The following is a 25,061-nucleotide window of genomic DNA, read 5'->3' as shown; positions in this document are numbered from 1 at the left end:
AGGACTGGAACTTCTGTAATCATGCTTGGTGAAGGTCTTGCTTAGCTTAGTGCTGGTGTTATACACCACCACACACACCTGCCTTTTATATTCTGCTCCAGCATAGCAATACTGTGCTGGCTAAAGGCAAATTACCGTGGTTGCTCCTTACAGTATTCTTTAAATGATCCAAAACTGTTTGGTGAGGGGAATCAACCTTTTATAGTCCTCTGGTACATAACAAACTCCATGCACAGTGACAGGAAATGCTGTTGTGAATATATACAAACCTGAAAAGTGCTGTTTCAAAATACACTTATGCTAAAACATTTTATTGTCAGTTGTAGGACTTCTGTGTGGTGATTTGGCCGATATGCACGAGGAAGGCAATACCTAGCTATTGCTGTGTGCTAAGTGAGACCTGCAGCGTGTGCTGTAAAGCTGCTTCTTAGGTTAAACTTCTGCTATAGGACTCAAGCTGCGGAATGGGGAAGGCAGAGGATGTATTCCTAGACTTTGACAGACGAACCTTGGTGAGGAAGCTTATTTCTAGGGAAATTTTACAGATCTCAATGTGCCGCCTCTTTAAGCCTTTACAAATATAGCTGTTTATAGCCTAAAGAACTGACTTCTAGTGGTACAGCACATCCAATTATGCACTGTAAAACAAATGTCTTGATTAAACTGTGAAGGTATGCCTGTTGCTACAGTAGTGACACTCCACAAACAGAAGTGAACATGTAAACAGCATTAAATCTAGATATCTTCACTGAACACTATTTTTCTTTTTTTTTTTTTTTCCCCAGGTTAGATGTGTAACGAAGATCTCTGAACAAGTGGATATACAAACTTGCTAAAGATGTCTGTTCCAAGCCAACGCTGTTCTCGCATTATTAACCCTCCTCCACCAGAATATATAAATAACAAAAACAGTGGTTGTCAAACAAACCAACTTCAGTATTTACAGAGGGTGGTCATGAAAGCCATGTGGAGACACAACTTCTCCTGGCCGTTTCATCAGCCTGTAGATGCAGCAGCACTGAACCTTCCTGTAAGAACCATTTTGGAATTGGAGTATTAATATGTAAAGTATTACAGGACTTGTGAATTAATGTTGGTTTAAAAGCCTTTTCTGATCTAACAGATCATGGAAGGCTACTTTTGCATATGAACTGCTTTCATTAATCCAAGACTGCAAGACAACTGTGCTTTCTCTTTGGTTCATACTAAATGCTGCATCTTTGTTTGCTTTCTGATCTGAGACTGTAGTAAATCAGTATTTCTAAGGGATAAGAAGAATGCTTAGACAGGCCTCTTGGAATTTCTGGATGTTGGTATTCTGTTTTCTCTTCTTTCCACCTCCCTGCTTGTTTAGCCATATTTCTTAAGACTGCATATGATGTGTTTTTTATTTTTTAATAGGAGGTGGCCAGCCTCTTTCAATGTCAAATACTTCATGATGGAAAAGCAGATCTGATTGACCCTAAAATAAATAGTCAAATCTGTATTCAGTTTGATGCATAGAAGTAATTACATTTGTAGTACTACTTAATTTCAAATCAACTTTGGCATCTTGCTCTGAAGTTTCTAGAGGAATTAAATGTCCTGACAAAAATAAGGAGAAAAAAAAAAAAGAAATATGGTGTTCTCCACGTTATTCTAGGAAATGGAAGAGCTGATGCTTAAATTCTTGTTCTGTATTGCATTGTGGGTTTTATTTATGTTACAATTTAATTGCAACAAAGTGGAAGAATATAATGTCTTGTGACAAATTGTCTTAATTTAGGTATCTTTAGACTCCAGTTTTGGATCACCCCAGCTTTTTCAGTCAAATTAAAACATTGGTTATTCACATAATGGTATTAAAAGACCTGGAAGATATTGCTCTTAGTAGAAAAGTAGAAAGGTGTTAAATAAAACCTTGGGTTTATTTCCTTCTCTGCCCCTCCCCCCCCCCCCCCCCCCCCCCCCCGCTTAAGCAATTGTATTTAGTTCTCTCAAATTTCCAAGACTAATTCTACAAAATCAGTGGTTCTGCTTAGAGCAGACAAAAGCCTTTATCTGCAACTGTTTCTCATGACAAACTCATTTGGTCAGTTTGTTCAAAAGCACAGTCAAAGTGACTATCTCTCTGTGTCTCTTTCTTATTATTTTTCCTTCTTGGAAGGAACTGTCACTTAAGGTTAATATTAAGGGTCATTCAATCAGAGTTGTAGCAACATTTGCAGCTGGCCTCAGGCCAGTTCTGCCTTTCTGGATTTCCAAGGCAGCCACTTGACTTCTAAAAGTATGTGTTAGTTCAACCACTGCACAATAACAAGCAATCCTCTGGCTCTGTGGCAAGGACAATGAAGGTACTTGCCTCCTTTGCCTCTCCTCCAGGTGTTAGAAGATGCAAAATGGACAATACTTAATTTTTAGCTGCATTATTTAAAAGTGTTAATGGTTTTGTTCTGTTAAATTCAACAGTCTGCCCTATGAAGTATTTTGCTTTTTTTTATTTCACTAAAACAGATTGTTAGGACAGCTTTAGAAGACTCTTGAAGTCGCAGTAACTTCACACAATTGCAACGTATATGTGAACTTAATAGGGATATTCCTGCAGTGATTTCTTAAGTGCACCAGCAGGAAAATGGCCTCATGCTCCTAATCACAAGCTTTTGGCCATGTTACTAAAATAATCACAATAGTTCACTTTCCAGCTGCCTTTCAGTCCTATTGCCACATCTTCACTAGGCTAACCCTGAGAGAAGAGCCAATATAACCCAGGGGATGAAGTATTTGATCAGCAACTGTGAAAACTTGGCGGCTTCTTTTTGTCAGTGACTAAGTCTTTCCCTGTCTTTTCCCCCAGTCTGTAAACTGGAGTGCTACTTCAGGTGAATGGCTTTGGGATAAGAAAAGAAAAGTACATATACTTTTCATAAGTACCTCTACCTGTATAGCTCTGGATCCTATTGAAATAAATATTCTTTGAGGCTTTGAAAGGTGGATGTTATATGAAAGAGCAAGGAGAAAAAAAAAAAAATCATGTGAAGAGTTCCTGAATACCTACTTCTGTGGTACCTATGGCTATAGGGGAAAGTTTTCATTTAAATAAAATAGTCCTTCCAACATAATGCAATTCCCCTCTTTTGCAATTTAACTTTCATAACTAAATGTGTAAGAATCTTCATGTCCTAATATTAAAGATATCTGTTGTGTGACTAACTCTTTTTCAAAACCACAGGATTATTACAGTATTATAAAGAAACCTATGGACTTGAGCACCATTAAAAAGCGTCTGGAACACAATTACTATACAAAAGCTGCAGAATGCATTGAGGATTTTAAAACTATGTTCTTGAACTGCTACATATATAACAAGGTATGCGGAACACAACCTCTTACCAGTACCCAATTCTATTGAACAATACAAACAAGCCTAAAACAAGCAAATGGTTATTAGAGCCTACACTAAATCAGTCAATGTCTTCATGGTTTTTTTGAAACTATTCTCTTTGAAAGGTGGGGGGGCTTTGTTGCTAGGATTGACTGAGGGCACGTAAGTGAAGTCTAGCCTGCTGGTACAACTGACTGCGCAGTTTTTTCTGCACAAGGATTCTGCCTGCAAAATCTCTGGGGATTAGTTGCAGAGGTCATGAACAGCAAGCACGTTGTAGCTGCTATACAAGTGTAAGGCAAGCAACCCTGAGCCGTGCTCCATTCCTCCAACAAGTTTAACCTAATGAAGTGTGAGCATCTCCCTGCACTTGGATGTTTGTTGGCTGTATCTTAATATGGTTAAGCTTTCAGAACATAGGAATGAGTAAGGGAGTTACACATCTGCTCCCGTTTTCCTCTGCTATGGGAAGTATGTGGCTATAAAGCAAGTAGGACTGTGCAATGGGACAGTGGGAGAAGGAGTATTGCAATAATAAAGCAAGTTGCGGGGGCAGGGATGGCAAGGACTTAGACCTCTCTGGTACTGGTGGCTTGTTTCAGTCTGTTGGAGCAGGATTCCGTAGACTGTTTATTTTACAAGGTAGCCCTCCATTACTGCAGCCTCTTCTTTACTCTGAATGTTACTGACTATATTTTGCAGCCAGGTGATGACGTTGTGTTTATGGCCCAAGAACTAGAAAAAGTGTTTATGCAGAAAATAGCCCAAATGCCTCCAGAAGAAAGACTAGTGATTGTCAACAAAGGCAAGAGAAAAGGAAAGAAGCCAGAAGGTAAGGCCTGTATTAGGTGTTGAATTGTTAACATATTAAGCAAAAGCTGGAAACAGGCAATCCTCTGTAGCTTGTCACAACTCAACCCTGGAGCAATCAGGGTGTTTTCTGCTCTTCCCAGAACATATCAGACAAGTAACAACGTTGCTATAAGGCTCTAGCAGACTCAGTGCAGCCATATTTTTTTTTTTATAGGTACTAGCTAAATTTCTTATTTTCTACTAATGGAGTGTGTTTAAGCATGGGTAAAAATCAGAATTAACTTCATCAGTAGTGTAACAGCATAGCTTCTCAAGCAAACTTCTGGTGAAATGCAGTGCTCTTCCCTACAAAAAAAAAAAGACAATTAGATCAAGACAGGTCAAATTTACGAGGAAATTAGATAGTAAGTCCTTGAAGAGACATTGGGAAGCCTAATTGCAAAGGGTCAGGTGATTAGCTGCCACTCATTACTCATCAGTGACTTCCTATGTCTTTTTAATTGCTCTTATAACCTGTTTCACTTATACCAAGTGCTCATTTCTACATCTAAGCTCTCAACATTGCCAAATAATATATATTTACACTGGTAGAAGTAAAACTATGCAGTGGCTGGAATCACATGTGCATCTCAATGGGTTAATTTGGAGACCTCCAAGGTAGTCTTCCAAATTGGTCTGGAGGTACCGCTGTCAGTTGTTGGGAAAATGTTAGCTATGCCTTGAAAGAGCTGCAACACTTCTTCACCCTGATACCTCTTAAGTATTTGCCTTCTGACAGGCATGGAGCAACGATCTTAGCTAGCTCAGTTCTTATGGGGTCACTTAACAGACACTCTTATTTAACTATGCAACTCTACAGCTCTTCAGGGTCTCCTGATGACTTCATTTTCTTCCTCTTACTGTTGTTTGTGGTGTGGTAGTCCTTGTTGCTGGTAGTATCTGAAACAAACGTTTCTTCAAAATAGTATTACAGTTTGGTAGATCTCTGTAGCTTTCTCCTCAAAGTATATTTCAGGAGCAACATTACCTTTTGGTGATCTGGTAGTTGGATAAGAAAAAGCTGTGGATTCCTTTGTCCTCTCACAAGAATTTTTAGTAGGTTAGGAGGAAGAGGAGGATACTTATCTGGCTTCCTGCTTTTACTAGCTTATTTGAGTAAAATCTCATGGAATTCACTGCCTTGGCAGAATATGTTGGGTGAACAGGTAGAAGTGACTCCCAGAAGAGATCACTGTCAAGAGATGTGTCGGAAGCTGAGTCAGGCTTTTGGTTCTCAAATGATTGCAACAATATGTTGAGATGCTTTTGTAACATCATGTTGCTGTTTAAGTCCCCTCATTCCCTTTGCACACACTAATATGCGGCTTGTACAAATTTTGAAATGTTCCAGGCACTTGTTTTTGAGTAGGATGGTAGAGCACACTGCTATGAGCAAGCAAATATTTCTATGCTGTCTTTTGTAGACTTTGGGTTCAGAGACAGATCTATACACAAAGTTTATTTCCCTTCCAAAAAAAAAAAAAAAAGCAACTGACTTCCATTTTGGAGAATGTCATTGTGTTACTCAGCATTGTGTTACACAGTCTAATAGGTGTGAACATCTATGGCAAGTAAACAGAGCCACAGAGCTGTAAAAGACTTTCTTAATCTAACCAGCTAAATCAAATACAGGAAAACATTGGTCTAAACTGCCCTCAAATCAGTGATGTATATCTGTAATATGGCAAAGCAATATATGCAGGTCCTAACTATGCTTAGGAAAATTGAACCTTCATGATGCAGTTTGCAGCCTTTCCTGCTTGGTCTTTGTGTACACAGAAAACAACTTAATTGCCTTCTTGGCAAGAACATTCTTACAATTTACAGATTTTAGCATGATGTCTCTTTAATCTTCCTTCTAAGGTTAATCCACAGCTTCCTCAAAGGCAAGTACGTGTAACATGGTACAATAATCTAGCTGAGGTACTAATGGTGCTGAGTAGGAGAGGATACCAATGTTGCTCTATGTAACAATGATCTTGTTTGTAATTATTTGTACATTTTGGGTGTGGAAGAGTTGTTCCATTGACAAATGTTCCATTTGATTATGAAAGAAATTAACTGCAATGTTTAAGATTTAACTTTAAAACTTTCTGTTTTAAAATAACCAGAAACACAGCAGCCCAACCCTGGGACTTCAAATGAACAAAGCACAATGCAGAAACAAGTTGAAATCAGTGAGCAGCCTCCAGTGATGAGTCAAGAGCTACATCAGGTTACACTAGCTCCTTTGTCTGCAGCTCAGCTGACTGCTTTATTGCCAACTGCAGTCCCTATAACAAAAGTAAGTTTCCTCAAATAACTTTGAGACAGAAAGGTATTGAAATTGCCGCCTCAGGCGCTAACAGCGAAACCATAGGAGCCATGCTGATTGCAATATCTTTTCGAAACTTCCATTGTGACAGAAGATAATAAGAGATCTCTATTAGATCTTCTAGGTCTCTGCTAAATAACTGGGCCAGTACTGATTCTAGAAACTAAGCAGAAATTGGGATGACTGCTTGATACATCTTTTCTTAGGAATGTGGTATGAAAATGTTGCTCTTAAAGAAACAAAATTAACTTTAAAATGGTCATTCTTGAAGTGTACTGCTACACTTCTGCAGGCTTCACCTCAATGTGAAACTGCTCTTTCCTTGAGGTGTAGATAATGGTTTTGCTATTAAAATAAAGCTCTTTCTAAATTCTGTTTAATAACTTCTCATGTTTTCAATGTAAATCAAACGCTTGACTCCCCCAAAATAGCATGTTTGCTTAAACATTGTGTAACTAGCCTGATAGGTTTTAGTAGCTCACAAAAGCAAATTCTTCTTAATGGCAATCTGAATTGTATTTGAACATCTGACATTTTTATCAGTTAAACACGCTTGTATTGACTTAGTTTTGGTTTTGCTCTTCCAGTGAGGAACAGGCACATGTGCCTGGCTCTCCTACAGTGTATATTTACACTTTACTGAAGAGCCCGAACACTGGTGACAAAGCATACATTGTATCACTTTCAAACCAAATACCACCCAGGTTAAAGAAAAATAGAGATAAACCTTGTACATAAAGCCCTCAACTAGGCTTACAACGAATTCTAGTAACTTTTTCTCCTTCCCATGGCAGTCATCTTGTGGTAACTTCATAACCTACCAGCTTCTTGGTGTCTTCTCAAAAGGCTAAAAACTGACCACAACCTGACCTGCAGTACACCCTGTTCTTTCCTTTACATCTAAGGTTGAGCTTGGTGTGCTGATCTTGTAATGCCTTGTAGGTTTTCAGTCTAAGCTTGTGGAAGTGCCACATTCTGCTCTGACTTCAATAGCTGTAAGAGTTCTGACGCTTCTTAGATTCTTTTAGTTTTGTTTGTGTAGTCTGAAAGCTGGCCATTCTCTCAGTGTTCTGGACACCTGTATTTTAGACTGTAAAATTTTCTTTTCCTAGGTAAAAAAAGGTGTGAAAAGGAAGGCTGACACTACAACTCCTACTACTTCAATATTCACAGCAAGTAGTGAATCTTCTGCAACATTTAATGAAAGAAAAGCTGTGAAAGCATGCAGAGGTGAAAATGAATGTGTGATGCCAAATAAGCTTCTGAAAAGATACCTGCCAGATTCTCAACAGTCACCTGAAATTCTTAAAAAGATCCAGTTGTCAGAACAACTAAAACATTGTAATGAAATACTTAAAGAAATGTTTTCAAAGAAACATGCAGCATATGCATGGCCTTTCTTAAAACCTGTAGATGTTGCATCTTTCTCACTTGGTGAGAACCAAGGGATCACCAAATGTCCTACAGACCTGGGAACCATTAAAGTAAGTATGTTTCAGAGCGAATTGGACTATTTGTTTGCTTGAATAACTTGTGTAATGACTGGATTTTAATAGCATTAGCTGAAAAGGTGTCATGAAAGCTCCTTCTCCTCTAAAAGAAATAATGAGCATAGAAACCATATACACTTACCTCTCAACATACTTTCTTCAGCAAGCTGTGGCTTAGTATTTGAAGTCTCATTGTGACTATATGCATAGTGGCTAATCTATTTATCTGTTGAACAACCTAATATAAGTAGTGAGAACATTACCATATCCACAAAGCACTTCCAAGCAGGCCGCATGTTAAGTATCTTTCAGTATGTATACACAATGCTGTTGCTAATGCTCTATAAAACAAAATGCAATTCTGTAATGTCAGCTTCTGCTTCTCTCTGAATCTCATAATCCTTGGTGAAGTGCCCTGGAACCTCAACACATGACACCGTTCACTTTTTCTGTGAAAAGCAAGCCTTCCAGATAGAGATCTGTAGCCAGTATTTTGTGAACACTGGGCACACCTGTCTGGAGTTGAAGTATTTAGTCAAGTTAAGATCTAACTTTTGGGGGAGGGTTGAATTTCAACAGTCTATTGAATTATCTTGAAAACTGTCTTGTGCAATACAAAGGTTCTTTCCCAATTTCTAGCCCATTACTTTGACTCAAACAATTATGGAACAGGCTTTTTATAAATGCTATGCTTAGAATCAAAACCAAGTGCTGAGTACATAACCAAATAAAATCACCCAAACATTGTTGTCTTGACCTAGTGCTGAAACTAGTACTGCAAATTCCTTACAGCAATTACAATTAGCAAATCTGTTTAAAAGAGGAAATTCTTTTACTTTGTTAAAGGGACAATGTTGAAATGAGAAGCAGGTCTTTCCATAATGGTTCTTACAATATTTACTATTTTGATACAAGCTGAATCTGATACTGGATGTCAAAATTCTTGCTCCCCCTCTTTTTCTGCCAGTTCATCATAATGGTATCTACTCTTAAGCCCTAAATGTGCATCAATTTTTCTTTTCCTCTAGAAGAAAATGGATAATCTTGAATATAGAGATATACAAGAATTTGCTACAGATGTTAGATTAATGTTCATGAGCTGCTACAAACATAATTCTCCAGACCAGGAAATAGTTGCTATGGCAAGAAAACTTCAGGTGAGTTATCACTTAAGTCAGACTTGAAAAAGGGTAGGACTAATAAGATTCCTTTGTGGTCATCTCGTGTCCTGATGTAGTATCTACTAATGTTACCAACTACTATGTTGCCGTGTAGTTCTAGAAAACAAGCAACAACTTCATAATGCTTTTAGAAATCCGAAAAACATGCTGACCTCTCTGCTGTTCCCAAACCTGACTCTTTAGGATGTTTTTGAGATGCACTTTGCCAAAATTCCTGATGAACCCATCGCAAGTGTTCCTCTGCCACAGCCTACAAGAGAAATGACAGAAGCTTATTCCAGTGAGAGCAGTAATTATGACTCTTCTGAAGAAAAATCATCTGAAGGCTCTGAAGAGAGAGCAGTACCCCTTGCAAAGCTTCAAGAGCAAGTAAGCATTAGTACGTGATTTATCGCTGGTAGTGCCACTTGCAATTTTTCATTCTAAGGTTTAGCACCAAGAATCAGTATTTAAAAGATTCTATAGACATTTGTTTTTTCTTAATACAGAAATTTATTTCTGTTTGACAGCACCTCCAAATGTTAAGTAAAGAGTGCCTAAGCAAATACAAACTGGTTTTAGTAAATCATTACTCTAGTACTCTAGCCTACTATTTCTTCAGATGACTCAAACTTCTGAAAAATAAAACTGTGTTGCGGTGGTATGATGAAAGCATCCAGATAGTCCACACATAGCTTTGTGGTATATTCTTCTAACAATGGCATTTTCTTCATATGGGTAAGAGCTCTTTTTTTCTCAGTCCATTGTGAGCTACACAAAAGCAAGTCATGGAATTCTACTTCAAAAAGCTCAGTATCAAGTAAAATAGAAGGACGCTCATGCTAATGTGAAGCATGGCTCTGCTTCACTGGCAAAGAGTGCAATGGGTCTTGCTTTTGCTTGAACATAATGCTTTAACCTGCTGTATCTATAAACTATTGGGAAAACTGGCATTTGTTCTGCTTGTCAAATAGGGACAGTTTAGCTTTCAGCGTTTGTCAGAGTAGCATATACGTCATCAATTTATGAATATAGGCACAAGGACAACCAAAAGTCTACAAGACAGCCTTTGCAATAGTAAAGTAGCTCAGTGTGTCTGAACTCGAATTCTCATCATCTGTCCGTCTTCCTTCTAATTCCTATCAGGTTTAAACAAACTTGTGTTAGGTCTTCCTCTGAAGCTGTTAGTATGTCCCAACTAGCTGGTTTATATTGCAAAATATCTGGGGTTTATGTGTTGAAGATGCACAAGCCCAGTCCCGCTAGCCTAACTGAGTAACATTGTAGAGGTCTAACCTAATAAGGCACTTACGTGCTTCCCAAACACTTAAAATTAAAGAGAAGCTGCTGGATACTCCTACAATGATTTTTGCCTTTTTTATTCTTCACAGGATGCTAGAAGACATATACTGTTAAAATGTCTGCATAAAATAAGTAGCCTTACATCTTCTATATACGTAGTCTGTGACTAATGCATACTATAGTAAGATGCCTGGAAAACAAACGTCGTTTGGAAAGCAAACATCCTATTAATATCAGCTCAGCTGCTACAAATCCCTGTGATACTTAGGGCCAGTTTATTATTCTTCCTACATTGCCTAAGATTATCAGCATTAACTTTTTCTTGCTTTCGATAGCTTAAAGCTGTTCACCAACAGTTGCAGGTTTTGACCAGAGCATACTTACCTAGACTGAAAAAGAAAAAAGGGAAGGCTAAAAGGGAGAAAAGTAAGAACAAGGAAAAAGCCAAAATAAAAAGCCTGATTCAAAAGAAGAAAAATTTAAAACACAAGAAGAAATCTAAGAAAAAGCTGTCTTTAAACATGTAAGTGTGTGGGACTTGTGTGGGTGTCAAATTATTTTAAACTGCTGTTACTGCAGTACACTTTTTTTTTTTTTCTTGCAGTCAGTCAAAGAAAACCATGCAGCAGGTTTTGCTGGCATGTAAGTCAGAAGATGAAGATGGTGCCAAACCTATGAATTATGATGAAAAAAGACAGTTGAGTTTGGACATAAATAAACTCCCTGGAGATAAGCTTGGGAAAGTAGTCCATATAATACAGTCAAGAGAACCTTCACTGAGGAACTCTAACCCCGATGAGATAGAAATAGACTTCGAAACTTTAAAGGCTTCAACACTTAGAGAACTAGAGAAATATGTGGCAACCTGTTTGAGGAAGAGACCAAGAAAGCAGAGGGGTATGTAGCAGAAATGATGCTTTAAAAAAACCCAACAAACTAGATTTGTTTTCTGTTTTGCTGCAATGTTAACTTCTGTTTCACATGCAGGTAAAACACCAACAAAGTCAAAAGAACAACTTAATTCTGAGAGGAAACAGGAGCTAGAGAAGAGACTACTGGACGTCAGTGGTCAACTAAACCCAAAGAAGGAGAACCTCAAGTGTAACGTGGCTCTTATTCATTTGCAACAGAAATAACTTAAAATGGGATTCTCCCCTTGGGCTTATGTACTGTTATGCAGCTGGGGACTTTCTCCTCTGAACAGTTGAGGTCTTAAGCTTCCCATTGCTAGTCTTAAGATTCTTCCTATGTTGAATGAGCTGGAGTCGCAGCAGCAAATTTGGTCAGTTACTTGTCCTGTCTAAAATATCTTCCTTATTCTTGCATCTAATCCTCTATTACAGGCAAAAATAACAGCTTTAGAGCTTAAGGGACACTGAACAACTTCTCCCTTATGCTGACATATAAAAACAAGAGGTGGGGAAGTGCCCCACAGTCTATGTATTTGTTTGCAAATCACTTCCTGTAGCTTAGAGATTCAAGAATAACAAACTCAAGTCATACTTGTTAGACTGCAGCCTGGCTAATGCTGTCATGCTAGTGAAACTTCTGTGTCAGTGACAGGTGTGCTGTGTTCCCTTAATCTTAAGGAAGTGCCCTAGGAGAATCAACTCAGTTTTTCAGGCAATAATGCGTCTCAATATCAAAGTCAGTACATACTTGAGCATATCTACACTTACTGGTGGTTCTCGTCAGGGACTGAGAATAGATCAATGCAGCTGATGCTACTATTATAGTTGTTCATTAGACTTGGGTGCTATTAATGCCCTCTATTGGGTATCTCTTAAGCTCCTATGTAAAACCAGTTTGCTGAAATGACAGAGGCAGCCCTGCCAAGATATCTTGCATCCAGCATTAGCTCAGGCAACAGTCTTCCTGTCTGGTATATATGACAGCTTGAAAATGTTCTAGAAAGAATAGCTTAAAGAAGCAGCTAAAATCAACTGCGAAAGATGTGTTGTGAGGAGAGAGAGGATGCAGGCTAGGGAATCTTTACAACTGGCATCCAGCTTGTTTACAAGGAAAACCTTAAGCTGGCACTCAAAGATTGGTGTCCAGGTATCCACATAGCTTCTCATTTTCAAAGCTTCCATCAGAGCACCACACTTTGGGGAAAAAAAAAAAAAAAAAAAAAAAAATTTAACTGCAAAATCACTATAAACTGAGTTAAATCAACCTTGCAGATGCAAAATACCCAGATGGTGGGGAGGTGGCAAAAGATGCCAATTCTGGAATACATATGGCTTAGGAAAGAGGAGAGTTGGCTATAGATAAAGACTTCAGTATGCAAGTCTGGCGGCAGCAACAAGCGCAGAGACAGGCTCTTGTCAGCAGGAAAACTCATGGGGGAAAATTGCCTGAATTGCATCTTATGACAGCACAGTTTAAACCTACTTTAGGATTGTAAGTTGTGTGATTACAGCTCCTCCTTGGCTATTTCATTCGTCCAACTAGCCCCTCTATAAAGGTCCAAATTCACCGCTAAATGGATAGCGGACAGGGAAATGGCAGAAGATGAACTGCTATATGGGAGAATAGACATAGCAAGGTTGATTCTAGTCTCGTATATGAAGCCCGCTCCACTGCAGGTTGTTCCAAATTCTTTCTTTTTCTCCTGCAGTTGAAAACAATGCTGAGTGCCGTATGGGACCAAGCAGACTAAGCGACAGCAGCAACAGTACTAGCTCCTCAGACTCTGGCAGCAGTACTAGCAGTGGTTCAAGCTCCTCGGATAGCAGTGACTCTGAATCAGGTTAGAAAGCTTCCATTTGTGTAGGCAAAACATCTGCCTTCTCAGTTAGCATTTACTGTTCCACATGCTTACCAAGGACTTTGGTTACCCTTGTAGGTTTGCTCCATGTTGAAGGCTCAATTCTAGTGCTATTAAATGAGTGTCTTAATACTGAGTCTGTAGGTTTTAAAAAAACAAACAAAAAAAAAAAACACCGAACTCTACAACATCCACTCAACTTATCAATGAAAAACCTTAGGGACCAAAATTAGCTAGCAAGAGGTCTGTGTATCTAACCTGGAGACTTGACGATCAGGCTGTAGCTTATAGTGGATTTGATTCCTTTTTGAAACTGTGATTTACTTTATTTTCATCTTCTGGTCTGCAGCATGAAAGGAGCCCTACCTTGTGAGTAAGGATTAGTCCCTAAGCTGAGGGACAAAAGTACCAACAGCACTGACTGTAAAGTCTACCCTGGTGCTTAAGCTGTCTCAAGCTTGTTCAAGGGATGCTACAGTGCTGTGGCATCAAGATATCAGAATGATGTTTCTGTCTGTACACAAAACTCTCTAGTTTTCAGGACAGAATAGATCTGCCAAGCTGGAGGTCTACAATGTAGATATCTGTATGAGGCAACAGTATAAGGTGAGATGAATACTCAACCCTTTGCAGTGTGGGGAAGCAAACACAGTGAAGTCATTGATGGCAGCAAAGACCTTGATCCTGCAGGAATCCTTGTGGTCTTTTTTTATATCTGGGAGAAGTTCTCTAAACACATCGAGCTGAAGTCAAAGTATTCAAGATAAGAATGTTCCTTTCACTGTGAGGTTTGGCTCTCTAGGTACAACTGCAACTCGCATCTTGTACGTGTGAATAATGAAACATATGCGAATGACTGATTTAATTTTTTTCCATCCCCCTCTTTCTGCCTACCTCGGTCTATTTACAGTTACTGAAACCTGCTCAAAACAGGCTGGAGCCAGGCAGAACTCTCCAACTTCTATGGAAAAGCATAAGGTAAACTGACTGGAATGGATATAACATTTTTGCCCTTAAAATTATTTGTAACATACAATGATACTTGAAAAGACACAACTTTATCAGGAAATGACAAGTAGCATTCAAGCCATATTCATTCTGTAGGACTGATTTACATGTAGATGTAAAATCCACTGTTTGTTAAAAGTAGCTTATGTATTTGTATGGAAACTGACGTACTGAGCAAACTCCTGAGGCTCTTACCTCGTACAATCACTGTGGTAACTCTATGTTGGGTAAAGGAGAAAGGAAAAGTGAGGGGGAGAATGCTCCATACACCCCACCCACCCCCAAAAAAAAGAAAATCCTCTCCAGCTTGAACTTTGAGTATAGAATTGACCTAATAAACAGTGCAAACCCCACTTAAATAGTTTTTCTTTATCTATGAATAACCTCACTTCTACACCTGACAATAAACAAACTGTACAATATACTAGTCATTTTCAGGATACTTTATATTATTTATACTGTGGTATTATTATAAGTAACAGCAGCTTTATGTAGAAATAATTTTTAATGCCTTTAAGATTGAATTGCTCTATTCCTGTATATACAGTGGGTGTTAATTCTTGTCAGGGTTAGCTGCTTTTCACGATTTCCCTTGAAGCTACCAGAGACAGAGACCTCAGATTTCAAAGCAAGATCACAGCAAAGCCTTAATTCTTCTTACAATAGACTTGCTTTCACTTGGAGTGCTTAGTTGCATACAGGAAACTAGGCTGCAAATTTATTATTCAGCTGCCCCTTCTGCATCTTCATAAGCAAAGACTGAGAGGAGGAATTACGCAACACACTTTGTTGTTGTTCAAAAAGTGCAGTCTCTGCAGTGACATAATGACAGCAATAAACTTGAGAAAACAGCATACAGGAATTAGACTTCAGGTTGGTCGCTTGTAACAGGCTCTGACTTTCTGAGTAACAACAAACATCATACTTCAAATCCTCATGTTACGTTTTGTTCTCGTGGGTTTTCTGTATCTGTCTGACCAAGGCAGTGCACTTCACCTTATGGGGTTTTGTCATCTAAACTCTTAGAAAATGCTAGATTAGCATCACAATACAAGAAGTACTGACTCCTATAAACAGTGGAAATGGGGTGGTGGGTGGGGAAAGGGGATCAAATAACTATAAAAATTAAGATTTGGCTGTATTAACTACTGCAATATCTTTCTAGAGAATACCACTGTGTTTACAGAGGACATCCCGCAATGCTGTTCTGCAAGCACAGCCTTCATCTCTTACTAGTAGCTCGCAAAATTGTGGATCATCTGAATTGCAGCAGCCCCCTCCCAATATACTGCAGAGGCCTCAGCCTTTGCAGAACAGATCACTTAAATCATCAGAACAAAATTCCCAGTCTCCCTCAGGTAACATCTTTATGGCAAGAAGCATGGCTATATTTGACTGCTGAGGAAAGAAGGGATGGCAGAATTAATATTTGTATTGCTCAATAAGCTTATCTTGGTTTTGAAGGTTATCAAGTGGTAACAGAAAAAGTTCTTGCAGGATATGGATTATAAAGAGCATGACATAAATAAGTGTGGCAGCACTGAGGACTGGCTAGGGTTTCAGATTACTGGGGCGCTTGTGGTGGGGCGGAAGAGTATTAAAACAGGCCTCCCTCCCATAAGATGAAAAATGATACCTAAATGAACCTAGAGTTACAGGAAGTGCTGAACACCTTAAAGCAGGAATTAGGTGCTTGAACCTATCGCCACCACTCAAGCTCATGTCTGAAATCCCCATTAGGTGAACTTAAAGGCTTGGTACCATAGGCCCTCTGAATCGATTGCTGTTGTCTAGACATTGAATATTAAGTTGCTTAGAAACTTGATCCAAGGAGCTATTCTTCACTTCAGAAGGTCTAATAACTTCAGACACTTCTGAGTTTTTGGTAAAAGACAGTTTGAGCTGGTGGCTGATTAACTGAGAAATCAATTAAAAACTAATTAAAAATAACTATCTCAAATCATGCAGCTAGGATACATATCTTCGCATCCAGTTAATCCACAGATCTAACCAATGACCTAATTTTGAGATGTGGGACTACACTTTGCATGTTAGGGGAAATCATACACTACTTCTTTCTCAGGTATAATCTCAGCTGTATCTGTTCCACATGATCCACCAGACCAGCAAACTCCTCAGAGTGCTCCAAGGACAAATCGGTCTTCTGTCGCCCAGTGCACACATGCTCTTCCAGAGGTGAATACGTGCTTCTCCAATGCACTCATTTCAAATAACATCTTTAAAGCATGTTCTTACTCCTTTAAGATCTAATATAGCATTCCAGGCTTGAATTTGATGCAATGAAGGCCATTAACATTTATGACAAAAGTTATCTCAAACCCCACTAACAAAGTGATTCTTATCCTTTAATAAGACATTAACTCATTGCCTGTTGACTGCAACACAAAAGGAGTTTGGCTGATCAATATATCAAGTTTATAATGCACTATAAAGCTTATTTTATTTCTTTTCAGTGTTATAGCTTAAACTTAAGTAACCCTTGCACACCTACAGGTTAAAAGCTGACCCTGTAAACCTCCAGTTTCAGAAGACATGGGCAGCTTATACTGTGCGTTCCTGTTTTCTAGAAATACCAGTCTCAAACTCAGTAATACTCTGAAGACTGTAGAGGCTGTTCTAGAAAAGTGTGTTGCTTTTTCTTCCTGTTCCTAAAGCCATGGAAACTGGGGCTTTCAGGGTCATAGATGAGGTTGTGAAATACTTAGTCACTGTTGTTTTCTGTCTTAATATGTTCTTGGAGAGGATCCTGGTTAGAAGGGCCTCTGTGTTACAAAAGGAGTTATTGATCTAACTGCAGCAGCATGATCTCTTCCGTCTTAAGATGTTTAACTATCTTTCTCAACATGGTTTCAAGCATAGCTGCTTTAGCCAGGTTTTAATAGTTTTTATTTCCTGAAATGGACAGAAACTACCTCTTGAGTCTACAAGCACAGGAGTGTGTCCTGCAAGAAAGGAAGAAAAGCAACTTGCCCTTTCCCATTTGTGTCCACTATCCAAAGGCAGCAAGTACTATAAGTTATGAGACTCAGGTTTGTGCAACGCCTTCCCCAGTTCAAGGGGATTACTACAGTGTTGCACAGAGAAAAACAACCACGGAACTGAAGTAATACAGCTGCCTTTTTCCCTGATCCATAAGCTAGAGTGGAGCAACTGGCTTTACAACAGTAAAAGTTAACTTCTATTATGTTGTACCATGTTAAGGACTATAGAGCTTGTATCAGTTTCTCATATTCTACCCACTCCATCACTCGCGATCTCTGAGAAGTTCATGTTCTAAATCCAAAGTGTTAATGTAAGAACTTGCTTTGACTACCATAATATAAATGAAGTCAAATTCTTCCCTGGTGTTTACAGGAGCTAGAGCTGCAACAATTCACAGCTCTCAGCTTCTAAGTCTTTAATCCTGCTGCTGTATAATAAGAATCCACATGTTTAGCACTTCAGAACATATTTTGAAGTCTAACTTCTTTTCTAGGTATCCAATACAACTTCCCAGGTTGACAGTGCTGATTTGAGTAAACAAGCTGAGAAAACAATACATCTAGACAAATCAAATAAACTTCAAAACAAGGCCAGTGAGACAACTGCTGATTCAATATCCATAAGTCAAGAACAAAGTATGTATTGTCATAATAAAAACTGTAACTGATATCAGGGGTGAAAAGTTGAAAATGTATACGAACCTGGTTTAAAGAAATAAAATGCTGAACACTTGTAGGTTAATAAGTTGGCAGAATAATGGAGGGGGTGCAGTTTTCCCTTGTTCTTTCTCTTTCTTTTTGATTTGCTGCTTTTTTTTTTTTTTTTTTTTAAAAAAAAAAGTTAAGTTAAATGGATGCTTAGTTCTTGTTCTGTGTTAAAATATGTAAAGCAAATCAATTTTTGATTTAAGAACTTACCTATTCCTAGTACTAAATTTAGAAAGCTAATCCAGTCCTCCAGAAAGTCTGAGAGAACAGATGTTCCAATCTGTCGAACTTCACCCGTCTTCTGCTGAAGCTTTATGGATCTCTTCTCCCAGGGCATTTTGTGTGTATTTTGAGTTACCATCTCCAGCTCGTAGTGACAAGGATCTGACAGTAAAGCAATGTCAAACAGGCTTTCACCATGGAACAAATTTGCAATTTATTAGAAGAACACAGGTTCCCTGGAAGCTCCATTCCATATAAAGAGACATCAGACTTGATACGTATCACAAACTAAAGAATTCTGAGCTGGGCACTGAACATCCATGCTGAGACCCTAGTGCTACCAGACATTGATTGTTTTGGTTCTTCCTCTACTCTTTCCTCTCTAGAGTCTCTGTGTAGACTTGGAACAGGGGAGGGAGTGAGATTCTGAAAACTTGATTAAATTAAAAGGCACAGCTGTCTCACTGATTAACTTGTTAATTGTTGTCAAAGAATAATGCTGGGTAATTGAGTTGTAGTAAAGCAACTCTGAAAATTGAGATTTAATTCTCCAAGATGTTCTATTCAGTATTTTCATGGTCTTAACACACCTATCCATACACATACTAACCGCCTTTGTTTAGACTTGTAGCGGCTGGAGTTGGTACACGGGTTCCATGGATTCAACTAATGATCTTCACTTATAAAGTTTTGAGGCTGCCTAAAACTTGAATTCCTGTCCTGTATACTGCGTGACTAACTATCAAGATCCTGGTGTTATCTTAATATGTTAAAGGACTAGGAAAACAAGCGGGAACAAATCAAGCTCACTGTTTCAATATTCACAGAGAAAAAAAAAAAAAAAGGCATAACCAAAATTATTGGGGAAAGCTTGTTCCCTCCTGTACTTAATTGTTTACTACTTAGTCTTCATCCCTCTTAACTTCCTATTCCTAATCCTCAGTTAATTTGTACTGTTTCTATCTTCTCCCCTTTTTCGAAGGGCAGTTGTAGAGGAGCTCCTGTGTTTAATATAGGAACTATCCAGTTATGAGACTGTGCCTTTGAGTAAACTTGAACTTCAGCGTTGTGCTGCACAGCAGAGCTTTTAACACTGTTATGTGAGTGTAGTTATCTGCCCCTTCCATAACATGGTGGTGTATGTTCCTGCAATGATACACTCTGCAGTTCCTGCAGCTGTACTCAGTGTTATCTTAGCCTTTCCACTATTAACTCCTGTAGAAAACTGGAAGGAGGGAGGTGAAATACAGGATTTGGGCTTTTGTTTTTTAAACAACAACAAAAACTTTGCTATTCTGGAACTGTTGTAGGGCCTGTAATCTATTGATAGAAAGCGTAGAGAGTGTTCAGTATTAGATGCATCTACTTAGATCAAACCAGGGAAACTCATTTTAGAATTGGATGCTTAGAGTAACTCATTAAATTTTGTAGAGGATCCCACTGTCTCAGGCATCTCTGTGAGGTTACCTGCATCTCTGGAACAAGAGTTCTTGATTTTAGACTTGTGACACCTCTGATGGTATGGGTGCAGGTTTGATGTACAGCCGAATTCAGTGGTGGCTTGTTAAGAAGCTTTACTTATGAAACTGGTAACCACACGCTTCCCTTCAGTTTAAAAAGCAGTGTATCTCAATGAAAGGTTTTGTGTAGGCTGGTATTGCTGCTGTAAGTAGCTCTAAAACGCGTGTTTCGAAGCCCATGGCTGCAAATACTTTTGACGCAACCTCATATTCCTGTGTTATATCTAGAGTTTTAAGACAGACATGACTAAACTCAAATTCATCCTAAGTTTGCTTCAGGTACATCTTCTTGGCAGCTATAACAGGTTCATCAAATTGATCCCAATAATGGTTTCGACATTTTGGGGTATGTGAAGTTCTTGCTTTATTTTGAAGTATTCAGTGCTCAAGACTGTCAGCTTTCTTAGATGAAGATTCAAGCTGCCTGTATGAGGATAAATGATTGACAAAAGAAAGATGCCTGTTGTATTAAGAGGGATGCCTTAATACACTAGTTCTCTACTCTGCAGGAGAGTAAGTCTCTGGTAACACAATTTGATCTAGGTCGACCTGGCTTAACTGGATCTAGAATCCATGAGAATAGAGATATCAGAATTTGGAACACTCTTCAATAGTATTCGAGAGTCTCTAGAGGTCTCTCATCCTATTTTATTCCACTGTATAATAAAAGCTCTCCTGCTCAGTTATATTGCCTCTGAGATGGTATAATTGCATGGGGGTATAGGGTAAAGGCCAGGCACTGTTCTTGTGTTGACTTTTGGAGGCCGAGGTCTTTCTGAAAACCCCTTTTATGACAAACTGACTGAGGGTTTGATACTCTGCCTTCAGCATTCTAGATTCGAGCATCCAAGAACTTTTTCCTTTGCATAAAAAAAGTTATCTTAAGTTTCTTATTAAACACTTAGTTAAATAATGAAGCATCTTAAACTGCAGTAGAGGATCATTGCTGAATGATATTTTATGTATCTGTGTTGTTTATAACCTGGTTCTAAAATAGTGGCTTTTTCAGAGTACCTAGATTTTCATCCCAAGAGCTCTTCAGAAAGAGAATATAACAAAGCAATATAAGAAAAAAAAAAAAAAAAAACCACAAAAAAAAACACAAAACCAAAAAACCAAACCTACCTTACCATAAATGGCTTTTGTTAACTGTGTGGTATTCTAGCCAATCTCTAGTATTACAGAAGTCTATTTTCAGGCTTACTATAATGACTGTAGGAAATCATACCTGTTCGAGCATTTTAAAAGTTTTTTTAAGTTGTAAAAAGTTTGGAGACAGTGTTTTTCACACAAAATAATACGGATAATCTACGGTAACGCAGTATATCAGAACTATTAATCTGAAGTTAGTATGGTCAAAATAGCACTTCCACTTCACGTGTGTAAGTGTTGTGGTTTCTTTTCCTCACGAGTAATAAAGAGGTAACAGCATGGAGTACCCATACATCCTGTAGGCTACTGGAAATGTGATGATTAGCCCTTACTGGCTGATTTATTTGGTGGTGGGTTTGGGGTTTGTTTTTTGTTTGTTTGTTTGTTTTTCAAGTAAATAGGCAGGAGAACTTTAGGCAAAATGAGTTAAATGAGTTTACATGATTAATGAGATACTCTTAAATAACAATGGAATAAAAATGGGAGAGGGCTGCATGGGGAGGGGATGGGACAGGAGGTGAGAAACTGGCAAGATGCTGTGTTGACTTTCTGATGAAACTTTTTGGGCATTCTGCTGGGACCTCTCCTAGAATTAACCAGGAGTTAATTTCTCATCTATAGTTGAGCTTAACCATTCCTTTCCCTGCCCCAAACTGGAGAGAAGTGGCCCGGTTCAACTTAAGCTTAGAAAATGTTTGGGAGCATTTCTGTGATTCTGAACCAAATAATAATAATAAGACAAAAATGCAGTGTAAATTCTTAAGTCAATTTCTAGCATTAATTCATTTTTATCACTTAAATTTGAGGAAACAGTCCATAATATCAACATGAATGAAAAATCTTTTATATTCTTCCATCAGGTACACCTAGTGATAAACCTGAAAGTGTATTAGAGCCAACATCCAAAATTCTTCCAAAAAAGGTAAGTGTTGCTCAAGTCCTATTTGAGGAGAAGAATCTGACTATATTTACTAGGATAAATAATTCTCTGTCCTGGCATTTTCTCTGAAAATCTGGTCTTTTGTGATCCAAATATTTAGTGTCTAATAGGTCTTGGGTATTGTTATAAGTTGTACAGATTTATCTTATTTCTAGTGCTGCAAACAAAAACAATCTATAGGCTCTGATTTCCTTCATAAACATATGACCTACTGGAAGCAGTTCTTCTTAAGAATACTGGGTTTATGCTGCCTTATGGTGAAGAAAATGCCACTGGGGGGGTGGAGGGGCCCAGGGAAACACAGGTATTTAAAACAACAAAAGCCCACGAGCCTGATACCAAACTATTATTACGTAAGGATTAAGTATAGAAATGAGATGGATGTTCTCTGTATTGAAATATCATCAATGCACCTTGTATAAGCTCAGTCTTGTGAATTGATGTTTTCTAGAATTAAAAATTGGAGAGGTGAATGTAAAGGATTGGGCAAGAATAGCTACAAATGTTAACAATTTTTAGCATATTGCTAAAGAATCTCAAAGTTGATAAGAAAACACACTGAAGTCTGCTTTGCTGTATTTGTACTAATACTCTGCCAAAGTAAGGATATTTTTTTTTTTAGATATTCCCAAACATCTCCAGTCAAAACAACATTGTGCTAATGTAAGAACTAAGCAAAAAATGGATGTTTAGTAGTACAGTATTTTTGCCTCTTCCATGTTTTCCTTTTTCTAATAACTTCAGGATACAGAAGTTAAGAAAGTGGATTCCTGGGTAAGCTTATGTAAAACGATGACGCTTCCAGCTCCTATAAAAACATCTGCTGAGAGCTTCAAACAGTTCAGGAAAGCAGCATTAAAGAAGAGAATTGATGAAGCACAGGAGTTAAAAAAGCCTCTGGTGCAAGCTGAGAGGGTGCAAAACCTTCCTCAAGAAAAAGAGAGGTTTGCAACCACATGTTTAAATTTTTTTCTATTTTTTGCTTGTATGGTACTAGATGGCTTAGTTATTCAGGAACAAGTGGTTTGGATTAGGTAATCACTGTGTGTCAGACGAGGGGGGAAGCTGTACCACTCTAAGCACAACTGCACATCCGAAATGCACAAAGTGGCTTTTTCACTTATCATTTCAGCATAGGAACTTCTCAGGGACTCCTTTCTTCTTTTTTTTTTTTTTTTTTTTTTTTTTTTTTGGCGTGTCCTCTGGAGCCCTCAATTTCTCTGGTCATGACCAGAATTCGCACCTCTCCTCAGTATATTACTTCCCTGTATCTGTAGCCAGGAAAATTTCCACCTCATTGCTGTGCTAAGGGGAAGCAGGATAATCTTGTTTTCAAGAACTTGGTGTTAACATAGCTAAAGGAGTTCCAGTGCACACCACTTCAGACAGCTGAATTCTTTGCATTGTTGTAGAGAAACATATTCAATAAGCTACTGCTGTAGTATTCTTCCCTAGTTGTTTGCAGCCACTGTTTTAGTGAGTGCCCACATGTGTATCTCAGTCTATTATTATGCTGAGTGGGATACATGACTGCCTACTAATTACTGCATTGCAGTAATATCTTAGATTGCTGATTGCCACTTTTTTGAAACTCTGCTTTTGGTAATATTTCCCTTTTCAGTAGTCTTGATTTTCTTCTTGTCTGTTTGACCCTGTGAAAGATAGGTATGTACCAGTTCCTAAATTCTCCTGCTCCTATACGTCACTCGCTGTATTAGAACAGGGCACTTCTTTTGAGTGTATTATTTTAATAAACAGAGCATTCGAGAGACTTAAGAGTACACTCCTTGTTCAGAACATATAGTGAACAGTCCAGGGACCTCTGGCTACTACAGGTTTCCATGAGGGGGAAACTGGGCATGTAGCTCTATGGAATAAAACATTACAGATGCTTGCCTGAAGTTAGTGAAATCTAACTTGAATAAGTAGTTGAAGAGGAAGAAGGTAGAAGCAAAACATCATGGGCCAAGAAAGTAACAGAAATTTAAGTGGGTATGTCTGTGAAAGAAAGTGCATGTAAGCTTTGTGTAGCACGTATAAAAATCCTGTGTGCATATGGATTGGATGCAGAACATGGGAAACCTTATCCTACTACAGCGCAACAATTGCAAGCACATACCTCTTGCGAAGGGAAATTCCTATGAATCAACATGTAAAACAGAACCACAGTTTGAGTGCTATGCGCTGATTTAAGTTATTTGCAGAATTCTTTTCAGGTGCAAAGGCTTGTTATGAAGAAGAAGAAACAGCTTTTATCCTATACGGATCTCTTCTGCTTTCTTTAAAGGGGCCGTGAAGGCACAGGATTGGATGCCATGGCAGTGACAGACTGTGAACCCCAAAAAGAGCAAAAGAGCAACCAACTGCCCAAAGCTCAACAACATACTCTTGTTCAAGACCGAAACTTGGCTAGAAAAATGGAACAAGAACGCAGGAGGAGAGAAGCAGTAAGTTGCTGCCTCTTGCTGGCTGATTTTGTTTCAACTTTAGTAGAGAATAAGAAATGTTAGTTTAGGTCCTTGTGTTAAAGGGCCTGAATGATTGAAAACAACAGAACTATGTTACCTGAAGAGTTAGTCCAGAAAATAAAATAGGAAATTCAAAGTAGGTCTTCAAGTGGCAGAATATGAAAAACTATCTGCTTGGTCCTATTATTCCCATAAGCTTAGAATAATTGCATAGTAAAATCAAATTTTAAAGGGGAGTCCCTGCCCATTGAATAACTTCAAATCTCAAGGTTTGCAAGCTATCTACCCTCTTCAACATATTCCATGTCAACAAAAGTGCTAGTCATACCGTTCTGGTCTGAAATATCAAAACTGAGCCTTTTTAAAACTAACTTGATCTTTTTGTAGATGTAAGTAACAAATGTTTTTTAATTGCTACTATTTTTTTTTTTAGATTAAACATATATTTTTTTTAAATTCATAATATTGTACAACGGAATGTGAGAACTGCAGTATGAGATCATGCTAGATTCAGATAAGGTCTACTGAAGCTTTCATCCCGTTCAGCTCTTTTCAGAGAGGAATTCAACAACATTGAATACTCAAACTTGTAGTAACTGAGGAAGCATACGCTTTTGGGGAAGAAGCTTTGTAGTTTTTTCTTAAATCTTTATTAAATATTTGACCTGCATAGTACTAACTAATGTCTGACTGCTCTGAAAACACTAATTTGCTTTCTTGCAGATGGCCTGTACTATTGATATGAATATGCAGAGTGATATTATGGCATCTTTTGAAGAATATCTTGGGTGA

The 25,061-nt window shown here is 38.3% G+C and overlaps 1 protein-coding gene across 1 annotated transcript; it reads left to right on the top strand.

Annotated features, from left to right (window-relative positions):
- Nucleotides 1–838: 838 nt before the first annotated feature.
- On the top strand, nt 839–25,061 carry BRDT (bromodomain testis associated; the record flags this gene model as incomplete). The annotated part of the gene is made up of 19 exons (XM_082484052.1): nt 839–1,030; nt 3,209–3,346; nt 4,064–4,193; nt 6,325–6,497; nt 7,640–8,011; nt 9,046–9,174; nt 9,382–9,567; nt 10,815–11,002; nt 11,084–11,376; nt 11,467–11,580; nt 13,100–13,231; nt 14,160–14,227; nt 15,444–15,615; nt 16,341–16,453; nt 17,754–17,895; nt 21,722–21,783; nt 22,546–22,745; nt 24,089–24,248; nt 24,993–25,061. 19 exons carry the CDS (start codon nt 839–841, stop codon nt 25,059–25,061), a joined length of 3,033 nt encoding a protein of 1,010 aa, XP_082340178.1.

This window comes from Vanellus vanellus (genome assembly GCF_965231255.1).
Source record: "Vanellus vanellus genome assembly, chromosome: 5".
Lineage (NCBI taxonomy): Eukaryota > Metazoa > Chordata > Aves > Charadriiformes > Charadriidae > Vanellus > Vanellus vanellus.
This window is presented reverse-complemented; position numbering and strand designations above follow the sequence as displayed.